We start from the raw sequence: 22349 nt of genomic DNA, 5'->3' as shown, positions 1-22349 counted from the left end.
CTGGTGATAGAGTCACGCAATGAATAGATTTGATATCCTCTAAAGGATCGGTTCTGTAGATATAGTGGTAACACCAAACAATGTCCGGACAGGCACCTGGACGGACGATCGAACGGACAACGACAGCAACAGGCAACGACAGCAGGCCAGCAATATGTATATCAATGACACTGTGATAACTGGATAAAAGTGTTCAAAATCAATACTTATTCTAGAATTCTAGCCGTCCATGACCACACCTATATTTTAGTTCAGGCCACCCTTACTGCAATGACTTGAACATAAATGTAACTGAGAATACAAAAATGTCACAAGACTGTTGCCACTATCTAACGGATGCATTTTGTTATAACGTAAACCCAAGACAGCACCCTGTGTTGCAGCAGAGCTCGATTGATTCATTTTCTTGATTGTATGTTGTTTAAAAAGGACACCATTATGAATGTCTCACTGAAACTGTGGCGATCAGTTTATGGCTTGAACAAATTAGAGAGCCCGGGATAAACCACAAACCATTGGCAAGTTACTGATGATCTTTCACCGGTAATTGACTCCGCTATGCGATAAGTCAAAAATAATAAGAAGATAAGCCTCTGCCTTGATCAAATTCGGGGCTGAACCCTTGACCATGGATATCGCCCCCCCCCCCACCCCCACCCCCACGTATCCTTACAAAAAAACAGACAGGTGATATACTTACAACGTGTCTTCAAGGAAAATCCGGACCAAAACCCAAGGTGTGACAAACGCAAGTGGTGAAACTGAAACAGAGCATGTAACCGACATACAACAAAGAGTGAAACCACATCAGCGATGACAGTGATAGCTGGCAAATGGTCACATGTAACCGGCGAAAAACAACCTCTTGTCAACAAAGTCAGTGGCATTTTTAAAATGCCATGCAAATCTGTAAACAATTCCATCTTCAATCATTTTTGATGCGCCATGAAAAGCATTTAAAACAGGATAGAATACAATGGTCTTTTCGGATCACATCACTTGATTTCAGGTGTTTACCTACGGATCATTTTGAAAGCAGTTACTCTCTGTTAAATCATCTCTAAGTTTTAATGGATTTGTTGAAAAACTTTTCGAAAATATGGTTTCAAAAACCTACTGTAGAAATAATTCATTTGTCAAATTTCTTGGGACAAAAATATTTTGATATTCATTTCAGGGGTTTCTATTGCCTTTCTTTAAGGCACACATTATTTTTAACTGAAGGCACATTTTAAAATCGACTCACCCCAGCCGAAGAAGATGTACCACTTAAAGGCTCGCTTCTCCGAGAAAACGGCCACAAAGATGAGAATGTAGAGGTAGAGACCCTCCACGAACACCCACATGTAGTTAGCCCCCAGGATGTAGTGAAACACCGTAAACAGAAGCTTACATTCCCAGTGCTGCAAATACAGTTTGTTTATTTATTTATTTATTTATTTATGGTAACTAAACTAAAGTTTCGAGTTCTTATGATTTAAGCAAAAGTTGTTGAGGTTCCTTTTGAAAGGCCGTTTAAGATCTTATTGATGTATGTCGCAGGAATAGAAGTAACCCTTTATTTTATTTATTTGTCTCTAAGAAGGCAATTTTGAGGAGACATTTTGGGTAATTTACCGTAGTTATACATTCACGGACCGGGCTGTTCAAAACCGTCTTAACGCTTATTACCAGATTTGTTTTTTTTAACTTGTCCTCAAAGTGTATAACGGCATATTAAATATGAACTAAATATACTTCTGTTCCTGACTGAAAAATTGTTAAGTACGACGTTAAACCTTAAGCACTCACTCACTCACTCACTCACTCACTCACTCACTCACTCACTCACTCACTCACTCACTCACTCACTCACTTCTGTTCCATTGGGTACAACTGTGTGGTTCGATGGGTTTTGATACAATCGTAAAAAAGTATGATTTTATACCGATATTGTTAATAGCTATAACACACTTGATTAGACAGGCACAGATGTTTTCTCTTGTATGATGGGTGTCACGCTTATGGCTCGATATAACCGACGTTCCCTGAGTAAATCACCACCCTCGCCTGATAGTCTTCCCGAATAACCTAACTTAAAGTCAACAGCTGGATTCGAACACGCCACCTCATTGTTTAAGGGCCTGGTAGTAACAGCAGTACAGCGCCTTCACCGTATGATTCAGTCAGTCTGTATTACAATACAGGGATAAATTGGCATATTAAGCCCGGCATTCTCGCTGGTCTAGAAGGATTAGAGTGAGTGAGTGCTTGGGGTGTAACGTCGTACTCAACAATTTTTCAGTCATATGACGACGATAGAAGGATTAGAAGAATCCCGTTTGTCATGCGCATGACGCACAGTGGGCTTACTGGTCGCAAAACTGTTAAAAAGTTTCAAATGCAATAACAGCAAAACACACAAACATACATGTGACTGAGTTTGCTACGTACGACTGAGTACAAAAGTCAATCGCGGTAAGTCACTCTATTTACATACAGGAAACGAATTAAGACGTCGGTGTAAATTAAACGGCAAATTTCCCTTCAGAGCGAACCCCTTACACTCAGAGCATACCCCTTACACTCAGAGCATACCTATTACACTCAGAGCGAACCCCTTACACTCAGAGCATACCTCTTACACCCAGAGCATACCTATTACACTCAGAGCGAACCCCTTACACTCAGCATACCCCTTACTCTCGGAGCAAACCCCTTACACTGTGAGCATACCCCTTACACTCAAAGCATACCCCTTACACTCAGTAAACCCTTACACTCAGAGTATACCCCTTACACTCAGAGTATACCCCTTACACTCAGCATACCCCATACACTCAGAACATTGTGGCCGTTTTGGCGTCCATGTCTTACCGTGCCTTCTTCTCTAAACACAATATGACCTGACTCTGTGTAATATACGTCCTGCGGGAGGCCCAAGTTCTCGATAAGGAGGTTTTTCGTCATGAAGGAGATGGCGGAGCGGAGGATGAAAGATATAAACAGGTTGATGTGGATGGTGTTCCGTTGACAGTGCAGCTTTCTGGAAAAGAGAGATAGAGTCATGGTTAGTGATTAGTTAGAGGATTTAGGCGATGATATAGAAACAGGTTGATGTGGATCGTGTTCCGTTGACAGTGCAGCTTTCTGGAAAAGAGAGATAGAGTCATGGTTAGTGATTAGTTAGCGGATTAAGGCGATGATATAGAAACAGGTTGATGTTGATCGTGTTCCGTTGATAGTGCAGCTTTCTGGAAAAGAGAGATAGAGTCATGGTTAGTGATTAGTTAGCGGATTAAGGCGATGATATAGAAACAGGTTGATGTGGATCGTGTTCCGTTGACAGTGCAGCTTTCTGGGAAAGAGAGATAGAGTCATGGTTAGTGATTAGTAAGCGGATTAAGGCGATGATATAGAAACCGGTTGATGTGGATCGTGTTCCGTTGACAGCGCAGCTTTCTGCAAAAGAGAGATAGATCCATGGTTAGTGATTAGTTAGCGGATTAAAGCGATGATATAGAAACAGGTTGATGTGGATCGTGTTCCGTTGACAGTGCAGCCTTCTGGGAAAGAGAGATAGAGTCATGGTTAGTGATTAGTAAGCGGATTAAAGCGATGATATAGAAACCGGTTGATGTGGATGGTGTGCCATTTGCAATGGAGCTTTCTGGAAATCATAGATAGGTGGACAATTAGGGATTGATAAACGGGCTGATCGAATGTTACAAAAACTGGTTGGTGTGGGTCGTGTTTCATCGACAATGGAGCTTTCCGGAAAATATACTGACTAATTAATTGCTGACTGATTATTGACTAATAAACGGTTTAATGGGATGATACGGATACTACATGTGGATGGTGCCGCACTGGCAAGTCAGGTTTCCGGGAAATACACAATGATGACTGACTAATAAACAGATTAACGAGGTGATACAGACACTGGTTGATGTGGATGGTGCCGCATTGGCAAGTCAGGTTTCCGGGAAATACACAATGATGACTGACTAATAAACGGATTAACGGGGTGATACAGATACTAGTTGGTGTGGATTGTGTGGCTCTGGCAATGACGCTTCATGTGAAATATAGATAAATTCATAATTACTGATTACTAAACGGATTAACTAGGTGATATGAAAATTATTTTTTTTTAGAATTTTTCCAACCGAGTAAAATGGTTCAGAATCCACGGTTGTCTGTAATGACCCAGACAGTGTCTGTGACGCCACATTCACATTGTTCCGTGAAATAATTCGTTTCCGCGAGTGCATTCATATATCTATAGATGTATGTGCATTTACAACGATGAAATGAAGCGGTTTAGGTGTGTTAAGTGGCAAAAACCTGTTGTGACATTACTGGTCCCAATATGGTCAGACATGGTATCCGCAGAGTCCTAAGTTCCAAATATGTCTTTTCTGGGTTGAACAAATTCCAAAATAAATCTATCCAACTATTTTTGTGAACAGTTTTTAATGGGCTTTTATCTGATATATATACTTGATGTTAATAGTTTCTTTGTCTTTAAACAATGTTCTGCATTACAGGATATAAAGAATAATAATGAACCGTTGTAACCCAGGTGCATTATTCAGTATATAATGTCTAAATTACATGTGGATAAACTGAATTAAAAACATAACTTCATAGGAATGGCATAAATGACCGGCAGACGCAGAAATAAAACAAAACCAAATTACGTATAACACAAAAAGAACAAAAATAAAATAAAAGTATATAAATGAACAGCTGAAATTGAGAATACATATAGGCTGCATGCTGTGAACGGTGGATATTTAAAAGAAATGTTTATTGGGACGTTTTTGGCTATGCAAGAGCAGTGCACATCACGAATATTTTATTTGATCTGTTCGCATGTATGTGCATTTGTGCTGATTTCATTTTCATATTGCCGATGTGGCGTTAAGCCATACTCATTCATTCACTCATTTTGTACACTTTGACGGGAACGTGAATGCTATTTTCTTTTCACGGACTCTTAGTGTCGGCTCTAATAAAATTTATGTCCCTGCTTGTCACGTTGGCGTGGCTAACTAGCCCGTTGGCGAGGTTAACTCTCCGCTGTCGATCAGTCAGTTGTCATGTTAGATGTTGTTGCATGGCAGTTTCAGTCTCACCGGAAGTAGATCATGATGACGACAGCGAAGACAAGGAAGACTAAGGACACTCCGTAGCCGATGTTCTGGATGAGCACAATGTTCTTCAGGTGTTTCTGAAAAAAAAAAACAAAAAATCTTTAAAAAGTGTTTTCAACTTACTTCTGGGAAATGTCAATTTCAGTATTTTTTTCTTTTATTTTCTTGCGTTTTCTGTTATCGGCAAGATTTGAATACTTTTTCAGTAGCAGTACAAGTAATTATCTCTCTGGTATTAAGAGGTGTCTTTAGTTTTCTGTTAAGGACCAAGAGGGTTAGAACGTTATGGAACACTAGAATATTGACCGGTGTCCTCCCGCAGTAATACACGCGCTGGGTTGTTACCATCTATGTGCCGAATCAGACATTCGTATAAGAGCCGTCAACCAACATGGACGTTCCCTGTCAATAATCGCAAGGCCAATTCCCAACACAACGGTTAACACAAACCATCAATTAACTAGGAAAATATATAAAGCACGAAATTCGGACGGAATCATGCAAGGCTAAGAAATCAACAGTTTTCCATGATGCCAGAAGGACACAAGGAATGTTCAAGGCGAATGAATGAAATTAGTACTGAAAGCGTTAACCATGGAAAAATATAAGTTTATATCTGTAATAAAACTTTGTATATCTGTTGCGTTGACGTTGCTTAGGTTATAGTGCAATAAAATGACGTTATTAATGAAGAAAGATACAGCAAACTGATTTCCGACCTTATTCTTTATTTATTTGTTTATTTATATGATTGGTGTTTTACGCCACACACTCACTGAATTTTTTCATGGTGCCAGCTGGCCATTTTGCATGCTAGGTTTAAAAATTTTGAAATTTTATACACTTTGAACACGTGTGAGATTTATGGATGATTGTTGGAACTCCTTGCTGAGGGGGAAGAATATGTCGGGTAGTGAGAAAGCTCCGAGTTATCTCCCCTTGACGTTGCCACATGTATAGGAGGTACCTGTCGCAGCTGCCTAAAAAATGGCGTCAGCCTTTGTCTAGATTTTTATAGCTACCTTTCCACAATTCCTCATGGCCATCGAAAGTCCGGGGCCAAGTTACAGAACTAATCATTAACAATGACGCTTATGGAAAAAAAAGACTATTGCTTCAATGTGAGTCTGATATGATCTGCTATAGTGAAAGATAGTTCTCGTTAAGTCATGAGGCCTATACATTATGTATGTATTCAGGTCTTAATTTATTTACTTACGTGGAGTCTAACACTGTGGACAACTTACGTATGCACTATGTACATGTGTAATATTTTGGTGGTGTGTGATAATACTAGTGTTATAATCCCGTCGGCAAAGTTCTAAAGCTAATCCGATTCAGGTGATCTGATAAGGGAAGGTTTTTGTCCGTTACGTTAATGAGTCTATTTGTCATGTATGTATTCAGGCCGTAATTTATTTATTAAATTGAAGTCTGACACCGTGCTCTAGAGATTTTCACTTGTACGATGGCAGGCATTTTCGTGGGTGAATTCAGAAAAAGAGAACTGCCCTTAATTAACTATTTACCTGAGGATATTAACTTCGATTCTGAGTCAAAGGCGGCTCCGAAACCGACGAGTGTCGAACCCTGGCACGCATACTCTACAAGTACTGGCAGTAAAGCTTTTACTGTTATTTTCAATATTCTTCTTCTGCATAACGTATTTATACATTGATTCAATTGGTGTTACTGCATAACGTATTAAATATTGTATAAGGTCAGTGCAATTATAAGTTTCTCTTTCTGAAATTCTTGCTCGCGTGTTTTTAGTCTATAGCGCTGGGAGACTGAGAAAAAATCAGGGGCCCGTTCCACAAAGCGATTTCAGGCTATAGTCTAAATCTATAATGCAAATTAAACTCTTTAATATATGCATAAATCGATTCAATTTCGACCGCTGATGCTGTAGTGGTACGCTATTTCAGTCAAGTTTCAGTCAAAATGGTTTTGTGAAAAAACCCTCAGTACTATGATTACACTCAAAAAATTAATCTGTTAATTTTAACAGAATGTTTGTTGTCTGAGTGATGCTAGAATGTATTATTGTAACAGATTATTCTGTTAACTATAACACATATATTCTATATAACGCCCGTATGTATTTATTTCAACAGGTTTGTCGGCCGGTTGTAAATACACAAGCATCCTATTGAAGTCTACAATCTTTAAGTGAACCGGTTCTGTCGAAAGAGAGCTAACGACACGAACAGTTGATGTATCACGAATAAGGAGCATAAAGTCTTCGCTACGAGTTTGTTACGACATCGACACCTAAAGTGATGCCTCATAGAACCTCAAGAATTCGGCTTCAGGATTTTCTTGCATAGCTTAGGTACGTGGGAAGGTCTGTCAGCAACGACGGCGGATGCGGATGGTCGTGGGTTTTTTGACCGGGCTGCGCCCGGTTTCCTCCCGCCATATTGCTGGCCACCGTCGTATGAGTGAAATATTCTTGAGTACGGCGTAAAACACCAATCAAGTAAAGAAATCATAGATTAGTCTTTATGGGATTTAAGAACTGTCAGCAGGGTATCTATATAACAAATTCTGAACAGGAAGTTCTGCATTTACTTTGTATACTCTGTGAACTGCTCTTTACAGACAGGAAATCAAGCACAGTATTTCATGAACCACATGTGTCTCCGCGTTTATTTCCGCGCGTAATTGATGTAAAGGACCCCTTGCAACTAGATGGGAAATCGTTCTCCTGTCGCTCAGGGCGAGTACCAACCTGCTCACAGTGAAAGATCTTCTTCGAAGCGACGCAATGGTTTCCCCGGTATGCCAGTGAAGTAGCTATGGAACAGGTGTGGCCGATAAAAAAGACCAAGCTAAAAATATTCTTTGCTAATATTCAGTTAACTGATAATATCCTTTTCTGTCTAATTTTGGTATTCGTGAATTCGTGAAGTTATACGTGAATATATCACAGTGCCTTTAAAGGGCATTTATTACGGAGTTAAACTGATTAACACGTACTCCCACCCTTTCTTAATGTAACTGAAGTTGCAAAAAAGTTTTCGTTTTTGTTTTTTTTTTCGATTTATAAAAATATGGTTGCATGAACCAGCCCGATACTTCATTATTGCTTACAACTCTCTCACTAGACATGAAATATGTGGGAATGATTTTGGTCTGCGAAACCATATTTTATTATACAGGGAATTCCCTCAGGAAAACGCCTTAAAATAGCAAAATCTGCTTCTGACCCTACTTTCTGTCTTTTGATTAACCAAACAGTATAAACCACATTATTCCAATTTTCCACGTATCTATTCTTTAGCGGTTGTATTTCACATAATGCCCAACAATTCGAAAGGAATTTATTTGTGCACAACCTTGACATGGCCTCTATATTCCTTGTTCTGAAGGTCATTTTGACATTTGATTCCTATGAGTATACAGCACGCGGGTATTCATCGTATGTACAGTTAGGTCATCATGCACCGGTTAACCCGAAAGATTTGAAAGGTTATCAAGACAAAGCTGTGTCATTAACTAGAAAATAATAAGTGTCTCATTTTAATGGTAAATTGCTGAAAATGTAAATGTTGCTGCTGACATTAAGAGGGGCGTGGGCAAGAAAACTTTTAAATTTGATGGTTACACGCCAGTCATGCATGGATGAAGTCTCATTATCGGAGAGGGAACTTTCGAGACTCCCCCGCTCTTACGTGGCATAAAGACATGATGGCAGTAAGCAGTCAACAGTGCTCCCTTGTGTGATCTGGCATGAGGTTCGTCAGAGAGCTTCTTCTGAAAGGAGGGCTAGTGGCCGTATCTTCATCGCGTTGGATTAGATCGCCACGTTGGATATATAAACAGTTGCATCACAGCAAATATCTTAACTAACGATAACTTATATACTAGCATGGTACACAATTTGAAAATAATGATTTCATTCATTCGTCTAGCATATTCCTTGCCTCCTTCCAACACCACTGGAAATTGTTGAATGCTTCTCTTTGAATGATTCCGTCCAAGTTTTCGTATTCTCTTCGGTGGTTTGATCTTAAGTGTGAGTTTTGGGAATTACTCTTGCTATTATTGACTTGGAACTTTCTATTCGATTGACGGCTGGTACAAACGAATGTCTGTTTCGACGCATAGATTCAGTACTGCAACGCGGTAACTCTCCATTGGCCGGTTGTTATAACTACACCCATGGTGAATGCCATCGCATTCTTCAGGATGGCTTTAAACAACACTCAAAATAAATAAATAAATAAATAAATAAATAAATAAATAAATAAATAAATAAATAAATAAATAAATAAATAAATAAATAAATAAATAAATAAATAAATAAATAAATAAATAAATAAATAAATAAATAAATAAATAAATAAATTCTGAGAGTGGCGGGGTGGGGGCGTGATTAGGTGATGGTCGTGACATCAATAAAAATGCTCCAGCCACTGTTATGAGAAACCTAGCTCATAGGTTCACTGCCATTTGACCACACGCGGACAATTTCAATGACATTTAGAACTCAAACCGATGCATATATCTGGTACATATGTAAATATTCATTAAAAAGGTACACACATCAAAGCCAGCAGCGGTAAACCATCTTTCAACAATAATTCAGCCGTATAATCTTTTGAATCGAGCAAGTCGAAGCATTGTTAGTTCTAACTAGCTCCTTGTCCCGCCAAAGAAAGAGGCGTTTCTGGTGTTGCTATGGTAGCACAAGCATCGTGAATGCAAGATTGAATTAACCAACAAGTCTAGTAGGGCCATCAAACTACGATCTACGATCCACAGATGTACCATATATAGATCAAGAACACTTACACAAGCCCGTTCATGGTCCACAGACTTACATACCGGAATGTAAAAAATAATTACGAATTATATTATGACATACAGCAGATTCTAGCCTGGGCTTTCGACAGGACATTTTTAGATTTGTCCACTTTCACTGCTCCCATGGTCTTGTTGACGCTCGATGCGCAGCCAAACGTTCGTCAAAGACCATTTGTCTTCTACCAATACGGTGTGCATATCTGTACGTCACAGGTCGGAAAGTTCGTCAGTAACTTGCCAAAGGTGGTTGGTTTACCCAAGAATGCACTCTAATTTCCTTCACCCACAAAACTGACCGTCAGAGTGTAAATAAACAATTCTCGAGTATGCATGGCAATAAAAAAACAATCAAATAACTAAATCGAACAGTTCTCAGTTATAATCAGTGTTTCTCCAGTTTAATCATTACAATGTTTATACATACTTATACCGTTACATTAATTTATAACCTAAATAATATTCACTCACAAGGATATTGATATATGTAACATAGGGACTTTGTCTCCGGCCGTACGTGAGAAGGTCTGACAGTAACTTGCGGATGGCCGTGGATTTTCGTCGTCGTATAAGTGAAATATTCTTGATTACGGCATAAAACACCATTCAAATTAATATAATACATACGCCTGCGGATGGTCGTGGGTTTCTTGAGTACGGCGTAAACACCGGTCAATAGACAAATAAATAAATAAATACATGTGGGTTTCCCCCGGGCTCTGCCCGGTTTCCTCCCACCATAAAGCTGGCCGCCGTCGTATAAGTGAAATATTCTTGAGTACAGCGTAACACACCAATCAAATAAATAAATAAATAGATAGATACACAGGGTAGATATCTGCTCATTTAATAAAGGAGTGGACAATAAACGTACATTCTGTGACATTTCAGACTACTTACTTATACATGTAGGTCAATGCCAATGAAGCCTCGTGCTGAGCCACTGGGTCGATGCCAGGTCATAAACAATTAGGGGACATTAGGGACAACCATACTCAGATACCCTTCCCATATCTATTATAGTGTTTCACAAACATAAATGCCTTTTTTGTAGGTGCATGCAAAACCGTAGCAGTTAAAATAACAAGTTATGATTGCAGACAATTGGTGCATGCTGATAATAAGGGAAACAAATCATTTACAGATGTATTTAGTGGGATATTAAAACGATATTTTCTTTCATAATGAAGATAATAAAGCATATAAGTGGCCGCTATTTTAAGTAAACGTGCCCTTAACTGAGATGACCTTCTCCAAACTGTCCACGAAACAGGAGGTATAAAAAAAGCCGAGGAATCGTGAGCTGTACACATTATTAGACTGTCCTTACAACAGCGAACCATGATCGGAAAAGTGCTTATCTGCACTGTAGTGCTATTTGCCGCCTGTCAGGCCGCCGGTTTAAGAGGTGAGTATATTTTCGTTCTAAGATTTCCGAAAGTTTCAGTTTAAATGGAATAAATGTACATGAAGAATGAAGAGGGTGCATTGTAAATATAAATCAAAACAACTTTTGGTTGCGAGATTGGGGAACAGGGTGCTGTAGCAACGATAGTGTCGCCATCTTATGAATGCTGACACGCATAGAAGGGAATATATATATATATATATATATTATATATATATATTCAGTCAACAGGCTATAATCAACCCTCATTACTAAGATATTCAGTGATATATTCGTCTTCCCACTTTTTATAAAACTTAAAAAAATGCAACCATGTTAATTTGTTGCAACAATACATTCGAAAACTAAAGCTTTTATTGTGATGCGATGTACAATGAAAGACATTCTTCATCACGTTGACGAACCAATACGGAAAATAACAACATAAACTAAGTCACACGTGGAAATGTTCGTCAGTGAATTGCCAATAATCGGTGGTATACTCCGCGGGCACGCTTTATAAAACTGACAGTCATCGTGTTAATTTAAAATTCATATTGTACTGTGTCGTTAAAACAAATGACTCACACAAGATCACGTTCTGTTAGCCAATGGGTGCGATCTTTAAACGGTGTATGTTTCATGTATTGCTTCAGAATACTGCAGGGACAAATTCGGAAGAAGGCATGGGCTGGGTGAGGAATGGGAGCAGGGAGATAAACTGTGTGAATGTATCTACCCTGAGAGCCTGATGTACTTCTGGGAAGGGGATAACCCATCCGCCCCCATTAGCCACTGTCTTTGGAACGGTAAGCATTGTCTTCGCACTTGCGCATAACTTGGATAACAGTCGCAGGATTTTCCCTGTGGGTCACAGCAGGATTTGAACTCACAAATCTACGTGCAAAGACCCGTACTAAATAAACTACCCTTTAGATAAAAGAGAATGCTTGGATATGAGTAAAATATATGATCCCAGTGACCTTGACATGTTTAAAATTTCTGTAGAAAATTTGCTAATGGTGACAATAAATGTAGAGCCAGCGTAAAGAGAAACGCATTCACTTTAATGTGCTGAAGAGAGCATGCGAATATAGATTAGAAACTCTACCTTAGTTTCAGTGAATAAATTTTTGGCTCAAGAGATTGGTGTCACAAATTCGGTTAGTCTCATTCTTCCAAAATAAGGTCAGGACACGTTTCTTTAAATCGATCTATATGCAAAGGATATTTTCTGGTAAATATGTCAAATTACAAAGTGTTTCAGGTGTATAAATAACTGTTACTTGTGTACCAAGTTATTTTTACCTCACCTGTAAAAAGTACTGAGAAAGGGCGATCAGACTGTGTAAACAGCAGTGTCGGTACCCAATTTGGTTCAAGCTTTTGGCCATTCATAGGGTTGCGGTGTGCCGCACAGAGTACACATATAGCCAATTGTCCGTAGCGATCTGCGTGTCAAAGACCAAAGACCAACATCTCCTCAGCCATTTACATGGTTGCAGTTGCTACCATACTACATGGATTGCCAAATGCTGTTCGTGATTTGCATATCAAAGATGTTTAGTGGTAAAATCTTAGAACTATCTAATTAGAAAATAATATCAATCATTCTACTTTATTTAGATCTAGAGGTCAACATTTCAACGTATCACATCTCGTGAACATCATGCAGTTTTATGAACTGCTCAGTCAGGTGAACTGCCGGTAATGTTTGAATGCCTGGTTTCTATTGCGGCAATATATCTTATTTACAACCCAGGCATAATCACAGTACTAATCACAATGTCAAATCATTCTCCTCTTGTAGGTTGTCCCAATCCCTCAGGTGGCCCAATATTCAAGGCTGGGGATGTATTTCAGAACGAAAACGGAGATCTATGCACGTGCAAATCCGGATCAGACCCATATTTGATGGATGCCTACACACTTTTCCACGCTGATTGCTCCGTCGATCTTTCTGTACAAGAAGTGCAACAAATGAATTAAGATGGGGTTTTTTTTGTTGCAAATGAGTAATTCATGGGATTTTAACCAACCTACATGTAAATCAAAAAAGCACAATAGAAATATCTTAAAATCTGCGCTGTATGTGTGGTGGAATTTATTGAGGACTTAGTCTAAGGGTAGTTCTCGCACGAAGCAGGCTTGGATATTGCAGCGTCCAAGAATATCCTGACTAATTTGGCCGGTATGATTGACTATGGTCGTGAAGCGAAAGTGTCAAAATTGCTCGGCCTGACATCGACTAGCGATGACTTATTTAATGGATTGGTGTTTAACGCTTAGCTCCAGAATTTGACACGTATTCAACGATTTCTGGGGAGAAGCCAAACTGGAGTGCGAGGAATAAGCCACCTAGCTCAGCCAGGTAGCTAACTAATAAAGATGGATACGAACTCTTGATGTCATTGGTCAAGAGTTTGCATGATGGCCGGCGCGAACCATCACTTTACCTGTCCTTGTGAGACTCTTACTTTAGACTGTGTCTTCTGGGAAGGCATTACCTGACATTTCAGTATGACCTATAAGCTAAATTCGGGCGGTGCAGTGTCTTGCATCGGCTCGACAAATGTCACCAGTCAAAAACATGGGACAAGTTCTGTCATAGGGTTTGTACGCATATATTGATTGATTGATTTTTTTGATTGGTGTTTTACGCCGTACTCAAGAATATTTCACTTTTACGACGGCGATCAGCATTGTGGTGAGAGGAAACCGGGAAGAGCCACGGAAAACCCACGAAAAATGCGCATGTTGCTAGAAGACCTTCCCACGTACGGCCGGAGAGGAAGCCAGTATGAGCTGGACTTGAACTCACAATGACCGCATTGGTGAGAGGCTCCTGTGTCACTGCGCTGCGCTGGCGTGTGTTATGGCAGAACAAAGACCAAGAGTTTGGGGTTAAAGACGATAAATTTCTCACAAAAATAGCAAGGAAAATCGCCGCGCTCAAGTAACCTCAAACGGTGCAGCTTCTCCCCCGCTGTGGCCGACCCTACCGTCTAGTTCACGCGGATACTGGCCATTTTTCTGTCGTTATACAGGAGAAATAACCCCATACCTCATAACACCATAAATCATCCTCACATAGGGAGGGATAAACAGTGTACCAGGCTACACGTAGAAGTGGTCGGAATAACTTTAGATGAGAAAAGTATCCTTTATTTGATTCAGTCATATCATTTCATCTAATTTCGCCTGTATATTAAATCATTATCAACATTATTGGAATATTGTCAATATATTATAGGAACACAGCCTCACAAGGTAGTACAGTGTGATAACTGGCAAATGGTTACACGTAACCGGTGAAACACGCTCTCTCCGTGTCAGTTTACCTCAGCTCAGTAATAAATAACACACTCCATAGTACCATGCCTTAAGCAGAATTTGGTATGCACTGAAGTTAACTGCAAATTATTAGACGTCATTGGCGGAGAGTTACTCAAAAGCATGACATGGCAGTGATCTCTCGGTTTTGGAGTACGCATCTACCACTTGGTTAAAGAGAAATTTCCTACAGCCTGGAGGTAAATATCGCTTATGTGTCACCCTGTTACATTCACATGCCATTTTCCTTGTCACGTCCACGTGACTATCCAGGAGAGGATAGTCAAACACATACAAGGTCCACCAAAGCATCATGGCCTGCTATACAAAGCAGATCACCAACCTTAGAAGTCATTTTTAAGTGTAAACACATTCCGTTACCTTCAAATCGCCTCTTAAGCATGGACGATGCTACTACGTTTGTCTACGTGCTTTGACAAAACCGCAGGCTCTCCGTGGCTCTGGGTATGATACATTTTAATTACAATTGGCATATGTTGCCAATACATGCAACATGTGTCATCGGATATTAAAATGGTATTTTTCCAAACGGAAGATAACAACGCAAATAATTGACTGCTGTCATAACTAAATCGAGATGTCATTTTGAGAATTGTGCACTAAACACAAGGTATAAAAAGGCCGGGGATTCATGGGCTGCACACATCATCAGACTGTCTTCACAACACGGAACCATGATTAGAAAACTGCTTATCTGCACTGTAGTGCTTTTTACCGCCTGTCAGGCCGAGATCATAACAGGTAAGTTCTTGTTTACCCTCAAAATTGTTCTCTGATTATGGAAAGTTTCGTGAGCGTTGAAACGGAAAGACTACATAGCGCGAGGAAGTCGCGTTGTAATTGTAAATCATAACATCTTTTTTTTTCGGAGGTGGGGGAGTCGGGAGATAAGGTGCAATGGTAACGAGAGTATCACAATCTTGCAACTGCTGACATCTGGTGGCCGCTTTTTGTCTCATTGACTAAACGATATATTGATGACCTGCTAGCTTTAAACAATCATGTATAGCAAAGGCTGTGAAAGATATATATCCATCTTCGCTGGATTTAATTTAAAGGAAAGCCGCAGACTCTCCAGATAGTACATTTTATCTGGACCTATATTTGTACAAAGACCAAAACGATTTCCTCTCTCGCAGACTTTACGACAACAGGGAGTTTCAATTTTGACATTGTAAATTATCCCTACTGGGACAGTGATATACCGAAGGCTCCTGCATATGGCGTGTAGCATTTGTTAGATCATGTGTGTTATGTGACAAACAACGTCACGACTTATTACTGCAAAAACTAGTGGGTCAAGGTTATTCCATCCAACTCCTTCGCTCTAAGTTTCTTCAGTTATACAATGAGTATAATTCTCTTGTAAGTAAATATGGCCAGAGCGTCCAGAATCTTTGCCACTCTGCTTGGTGAGTATGTGTAATTCCGCTTACCCCAGGGCTAGCGGCCGTGTATTCAGGATTTTGAACAACATCACCACTTTGGATATATGAACTGTTGCAATCAAATCTCAACTGAGATACATAATTTCCCCTATATGCTGACATATCACACGGTTTGAATACTGATTTCATTTAGTCACTTAGAAAATACCTTGCGTCTTTCTTACATCATTAAAAACTGTTGATTTGTTTTAAACGTCGTTTTGGGAATTGGCCTTGCGGTTACTGACCCGGAACATCCTTATTGGGTGAAGCCTGGTATAGGAATGTCTGTTTCCATCCATAGATTAAGTACAGAACAGTATATATTCTGTTAGTTTAATAGGCTAGAGTCAACTCTCCTGACAAAGAACAGTGATATATTCGACTTTTCGCGTTTTAAGAGACTTAAATGTTACAAATGAAAATTTGAACACAAAGATCTTGGTTTTTCAGCGAAAAAAAAAACAAACAAAACAAAATTAGCCACCAAAAATAACACAAGCTGAGTACATCTTTCCATCAGACGTAGAAATGTTCTTAAGTTACTTGCCAATAATCGGTGGTTTACTCTTGGCATCTCCGTTTTCTCCACGCATCATGAAGTAGTCCGCAATTGTACAAATAAAAACCAATCAGTCAATCTTTCATTCCTTGAATTTTGATGTGAATAACAAACAGTGAGTAATTATGAAAAAAATCTTGTAAGCTTGCTTACTGTAATGTGTTGTTAAACGTATGACTCGTAAAGGTCCACGTGGTATTAGCCAACAGGAGTGAACTTTAAACGGTGTATGTTTCATGTATTGCTTCAGAATACTGCAGTGATGGATCTGAAAATACGCACAGTCTGGGCGAGGAATGGGAGGAAGGAGATAAACTGTGTGAATGTATCTACCCTGAGAGCCTGCTGTACTTCTGGGAAGGGGATAACCCATCCGCCCCCATTAGCCACTGTCTTTGGAACGGTAAACATTCTCTCTGCACTTACGCAGAACTTGTATAACAGTCGCAGGATTTTCTCTGTGGGTCACAGCGGGATTTGAACTCACGTGCAAAGACCAACACCGTACTAAATGAACTACCCTTTAGATAAAAGAGAATGCTTGGATATGAGTAAAATATATGATCCCAGTGACCTTGGCGATGTTTAAAATTCCTGTAGAAAATTCGCTTATGAGGAGTAAAGAGTGAGCGTAAAGAGCGACGCATGCGCTGTAATATGCTAAATGGAGCATGCGAATATAGATTAGAAACTCTACCGTTACTTTCAGACATAGAGTGAATAAACTTTTTGGCCCAAGAGAGTGACGTCACAAATTCGGTTAGTTTCATTCTTCCAAAATATAGCCAGGAAACGTTCCCTTAAATCGATCTATATGCTCCGGTAAATATGTCGAATTACAAAGTTTTTAGGTGTATAAATAACTTTTACTTGTGTATTAGGTTATTTTTACTTCGTCTGTAAAATTTAAAAAGTATTGAAAAAGGGGATCGGTGTCCAATTCCAAGTTTTTGGCCAATCATACGGTTGCAGTGGCCGCACACAGCACTCAGATAGCCAGTCGGCGGTAGCGATCTGCATATCAAAGACCCAGCAAGTTTTTTTACTTCATAGCTCAACGTTTTCTCAGCCATTTCCCGGGTTGCAGTTGTCACCCATAGTACATGGATTGCCACATGCAGTTCGTGATTTGCATATCAAAGATGTCAACCTCCCACAATGTCTTTTGCCACCACTATGATTTACAACTCCGTAACATACGAGTGAGTGAGTGAGTGCTTGGGGTTTAACGTCGTACTCAACAATTTTTCAGTCATATGACGACGAAGGAATCCTTCGGGTGCATGTACGTGTAATGTGCCTCCTTGTTGCAGGACGGATTTCCACCGCTCTTTTATTCAGTGCTGCTTCACTGAGACGACATACCGAAGGCAAGTAAGCCGCCCCGCCCGAGCCATTATACTGATACGGGTCAACCAGTCGTTGCACTATCCCCTTCTTGCTGAACGCCAAGCGAGGAAGTTACAACTTCCTCTTTTAAAGTCTTAGGTGTGACTCGGTCAAGGATTGATGCTGGATCTACCGGTCCCGAAGCGGCGTAACATACGAAGTCACTGCTCTGCAATCCTTAAGCATACGATAAACAGTCACAGTTGTGACAGTATAATAATTTGGGCCTTTCTTGTTGATTTAATGATAAAATCTTATAACTATCTAATTAGAAAATAATATCAGTCATTCTACTTCATTTAGATCTAGAGGTCAACATTTCAACGTATCACATCTCGTGAACATCATGCAGTTTTACGAACTGCTCAGTCAGATGAACTGTCGGTAATGTTTGAATGCCTGGTTTCTGTTGCGGCAATATATCTTATTTACAACCCAGGCATAATTACAGGCATAGTCACAATGTCAAATCATTCTCCTCTTGTAGGTTGTCCCAATCCCTCAGGTGGCCCAATATTCAAGGCTGGGGATGTATTTCAGAACGAAAACGGAGATCTATGCACGTGCAAATCCGGATCAGACCCATATTTGATGGATGCCTACACACTTTTCCACGCTGATTGCTCCGTCGATCTTTCTGTACAAGAATTAGGTGTTTGAAGTGCAACGAATGAATAAAGATGAGTTTTTTTTTAGTTGCAGATGAGTAATTCATGGGAGTTTAAAGGCTAAAATGTATTGCCCATGTGGAGCTATATATGAAGTTCAAACAACCTACCTGTAAATCAGGAAACCAGAACACAAATGTGTCAAAACCTACAACTATATGAGTGGTGGAATATGTTGAGGACTTAGTCTAAGGGTAGTTCTCGCAAGGAGCAGGCTTGGATATTGCAGCGTCCGAGAATATGCTGACTAATTTGGCCGGTATGATTGACTACGGTCGTGAAGCGAAAGTGTCAAAATTGTTAGGCCTAACATCTTCCCGGGAGGAGCCAAATCGGAGAGCGAGGAATAACCCACCTCCCTCAGCCAGGTAGATAACTAATAAAGATGGATTCGAACTCTTGATTTCATTGGTCAAGAGTTTGCATGATGGCCGGCGCGAACCGTCACTTGAATTGTCCCTGTGAGATTCTTACATTAGACTGTGTCTTCTGGGAAGGCATTATCTGACATTTCAGTATGACCTATAAGCTAAATTCAGGAGGTGCGGTTTGTAGTATCGGCTCGACAAATGCCACCAGTCCAAAAAATAGGACACGTTCTGTGTCATAGGATTTGTACGCATCTGTATCCTTTGGTTGATTTATTTATTTATTTATTTGATTTTGTTGTTTTTTTTAACGCCGTACACCGTACTCAAGAATATTTAACATAAAGGACGGCGATCGGCATTACGCTGAGAGGAAAAAGGGCAGAGGACGAGGGAAACCCATGACCATGACAAGTTGCTGGAAAACCTTCCCATGTTCGACCGGGGAGGAAGCCAGCGTGAGATGGACTTGTACTCACAGCGACTACATTGAAAGACTTCTTGGCCATTCTGCCGAACTGAGGTTCTGGCCCCAGTATAATGTTTGCCTAAACTCCACCGATACTTCATAATCAGCTGCTGCGGATTCGCCTGTAGTTTACTCGTAATGGGAATGTTTATTTATTTGTTGATTAATTTATTTGATGAGATTTAACGCCATGTCCAAAATTACTGTACATAATGCAATTTCTACTAACGAACTTAGCACTACATACAAATAAATTTCTAATCTAAATATGTGATTGTCGACACATTTATTTATTTGATTGGTGTTTTACGCCGTACTCAAGAATATTTCACTTATACGATGGCGGCCAGCATTATGATGGGTGGAAACCGGGCACAGCCCGGGGGAAACCCACGGCCACCCGCAGGTTGCTAGCAGGCCTTCCCACTTACGGCCGGAGAGGAAGCCAGCATGAGCTGGACTTGAACTCACAGCGACCGTTGACACATTTAGACCCTGTACATGTAGCGTTTTGCCTGTGGACAAGACATTCAGTATACACTGACACGCCATAATTCTGCTGATAATTAGGCTAGACATTTGTACGTGAATCAACTACAGGCCAGTGGAATATACAAAACGTAAATCAAATAACCTTTCAAACCACTCATGGGTCAAAAATAATTGAACCACGCACTTAGCTACTGTGTCAAGTTAAGGTCGCCTGGGATTATTATAAACAACCATGTTCAGTTGCCGTTCCGATATCGCGATGGTATCGCGAGAAATGTGCGGGATTTGGATTTTTATGAAATCCCTAGTTCTGCGCAGTTATTTTGCACCTAGTTCAAATGTATCCGAATTTTTTCTGCCCAGAGTTTCTACCCAATCTCCATAAAATTACCAAGGTGAATCACAAGCTATATGACTTCCCTTCCGGTAGCAACAAGTCAGAAAATTGTGGTCATGTTACATGTATTGTTCTACATGATAGTGAGGAAAATCACTGCGCTCATTTAACCTCAAACGGTGTAGCTTTTCCCTCTCACTGGCCGGCCCTACCGTCTAGTTCATCTGGATACTGGCCATTTTGCTCTTGTAACTCAACAAGTTTGCTCATAAATCATCCTGACAAAAGGAGATGTAAATAATCTTACACGCAGCTGTGGCCGGGATAACATCAAATGGGAAAGGTTCACTACTTATTTGACTCTATTATATCATTTAATTTAAATTTGCATCCATGTTAGACCATTATCAACATTATAGGAATATTGTCAATATATCATAGGAACCCATTATAGGAATATTGTCAATATATCATAGGAACGCATTGTAGGAATATTGTCAATATATCATAGACACGCATTATAGGAATATTGTCAATATATCATAGGAACGCATTGTAGGAATATTGTCATTATATCATAGGAACGCATTGTAGGAATATTGCCAATATATCATAGGAGCGCATTGCAGGAATATTGTCAATATATCATAGGCACGCATTATAGGAATATTGTCAATATATCATAGGAACGCATTGTAGGAATATTGTCAATATATCATAGGAACGCATTGCAGGAATATTGTCAATATATCATAGGCACGCATTATAGGAATATTGTCATTATATCATAGGAACGCATTGTAGGAATATTGCCAATATATCATAGGAGCAAATTATAGGAATATTGCCAATATATCATAGGAGCGCATTGCAGGAATATTGTCAATATATCATAGGCACGCATTATAGGAATATTGTCATTATATCATAGGAACGCATTGTAGGAATATTGCCAATATATCATAGGAGCAAATTATAGGAATATTGCCAATATATCATAGGAGCGCATTGCAGGAATATTGTCAATATATCATAGGCACGCATTATAGGAATATTGTCAATATATCATAGGAACGCATTGTAGGAATATTGTCAATATATCATAGGAACGCATTGTAGGAATATTGTCAATATATCATAGGAACGCATTGTAGGAATATTGTCAATATATCATAGGAACGCATTGTAGGAATATTGTCAATATATCATAGGAACGCAGGCTCACAAGTAAGCATAATAAACATGATACTGAAAGGCATACAGCAATGGGAGTAAAACCAGTGCAGCGGCGGCAGTGTGATAATCGACAACTGGTCACACGTAACTGGTGAAATACAATCTCCTAATGTCAGTTTACCTCGGTCAGATAATAACTCTAATTGTTCATGTAAATGCTTAAACAGTAGCAAAATACACGCCCCCATAACACCATGGCTTATGTAGATTAAGCTTTCAAAATGCAAGAATGTTAATTGCTAATTGTTAGACTTCATAGCCGTAGAATTAATTCGAAACGACGAGATGACAGCGATTTATCGGTTTGGAGTTCACACATCTACCACTGGACTAATGGGAAATTCCCTCCAACCCAGAGGTAGATAGGCCTATGAAATATCACCCTGTTACATTCACTCCCCGTTTTCCTAGTCACATCTTCGTTACTACTCGGGAAAGGGGAGTCACACACACACAAGGTCCACCAAAGCATCACGGCTTCTATACAAGACAGACTACCAACCTTACAAGTCATTTTTAAGTGCAAAAAAAATTTGTTACCTTCAAATCACCATTTATACATCCGGGCTGCTGCTATATGTTTGTTTATGTGCTTTGACAAAACCACAGACTTCTTTTAAACAAAATGTTATCGACATTTAGAGCCAAACACATAATATTGCACATTTTCATTAAAACAAGTGCTATTGCAACTGCAAATCCGTGGCTCTCGA

The 22349-nt window shown here is 39.6% G+C and overlaps 3 protein-coding genes across 3 annotated transcripts in view; 2 read left to right on the top strand and 1 right to left on the bottom strand.

Annotated features, from left to right (window-relative positions):
* Positions 1-22349, bottom strand: part of LOC135477607 (secretin receptor-like) — a 60893-nt gene that overhangs the window by 11817 nt on the left and 26727 nt on the right. The window contains exons 5-8 of the mRNA XM_064757773.1: positions 5121-5215; positions 2857-3025; positions 1247-1403; positions 701-761 (exon numbers count right to left, since the gene is read on the bottom strand). Of these exons, the coding sequence (XP_064613843.1) occupies positions 701-761; positions 1247-1403; positions 2857-3025; positions 5121-5215 (482 nt within the window). The remainder of the gene's footprint in view (positions 1-700; positions 762-1246; positions 1404-2856; positions 3026-5120; positions 5216-22349) is intronic.
* LOC135477608 (uncharacterized) lies at positions 11203-13419 on the top strand. Its single transcript, XM_064757774.1, has 3 exons — positions 11203-11355; positions 11991-12143; positions 13145-13419. Exons 1-3 carry the CDS (start codon positions 11289-11291, stop codon positions 13321-13323), a joined length of 399 nt encoding a protein of 132 aa, XP_064613844.1. The 5' UTR covers positions 11203-11288; the 3' UTR covers positions 13324-13419.
* Positions 15299-19271, top strand: LOC135477609 (uncharacterized). Its single transcript, XM_064757775.1, has 3 exons — positions 15299-15429; positions 16928-17080; positions 18554-19271. The coding sequence occupies exons 1-3, from the start codon at positions 15363-15365 to the stop codon at positions 18724-18726; spliced, it is 393 nt and encodes a 130-aa protein (XP_064613845.1). The 5' UTR covers positions 15299-15362; the 3' UTR covers positions 18727-19271.

The sequence above is a fragment of the Liolophura sinensis genome, chromosome 11 (genome assembly GCF_032854445.1).
Source record: "Liolophura sinensis isolate JHLJ2023 chromosome 11, CUHK_Ljap_v2, whole genome shotgun sequence".
NCBI lineage: Eukaryota > Metazoa > Mollusca > Polyplacophora > Chitonida > Chitonidae > Liolophura > Liolophura sinensis.
This window is presented reverse-complemented; position numbering and strand designations above follow the sequence as displayed.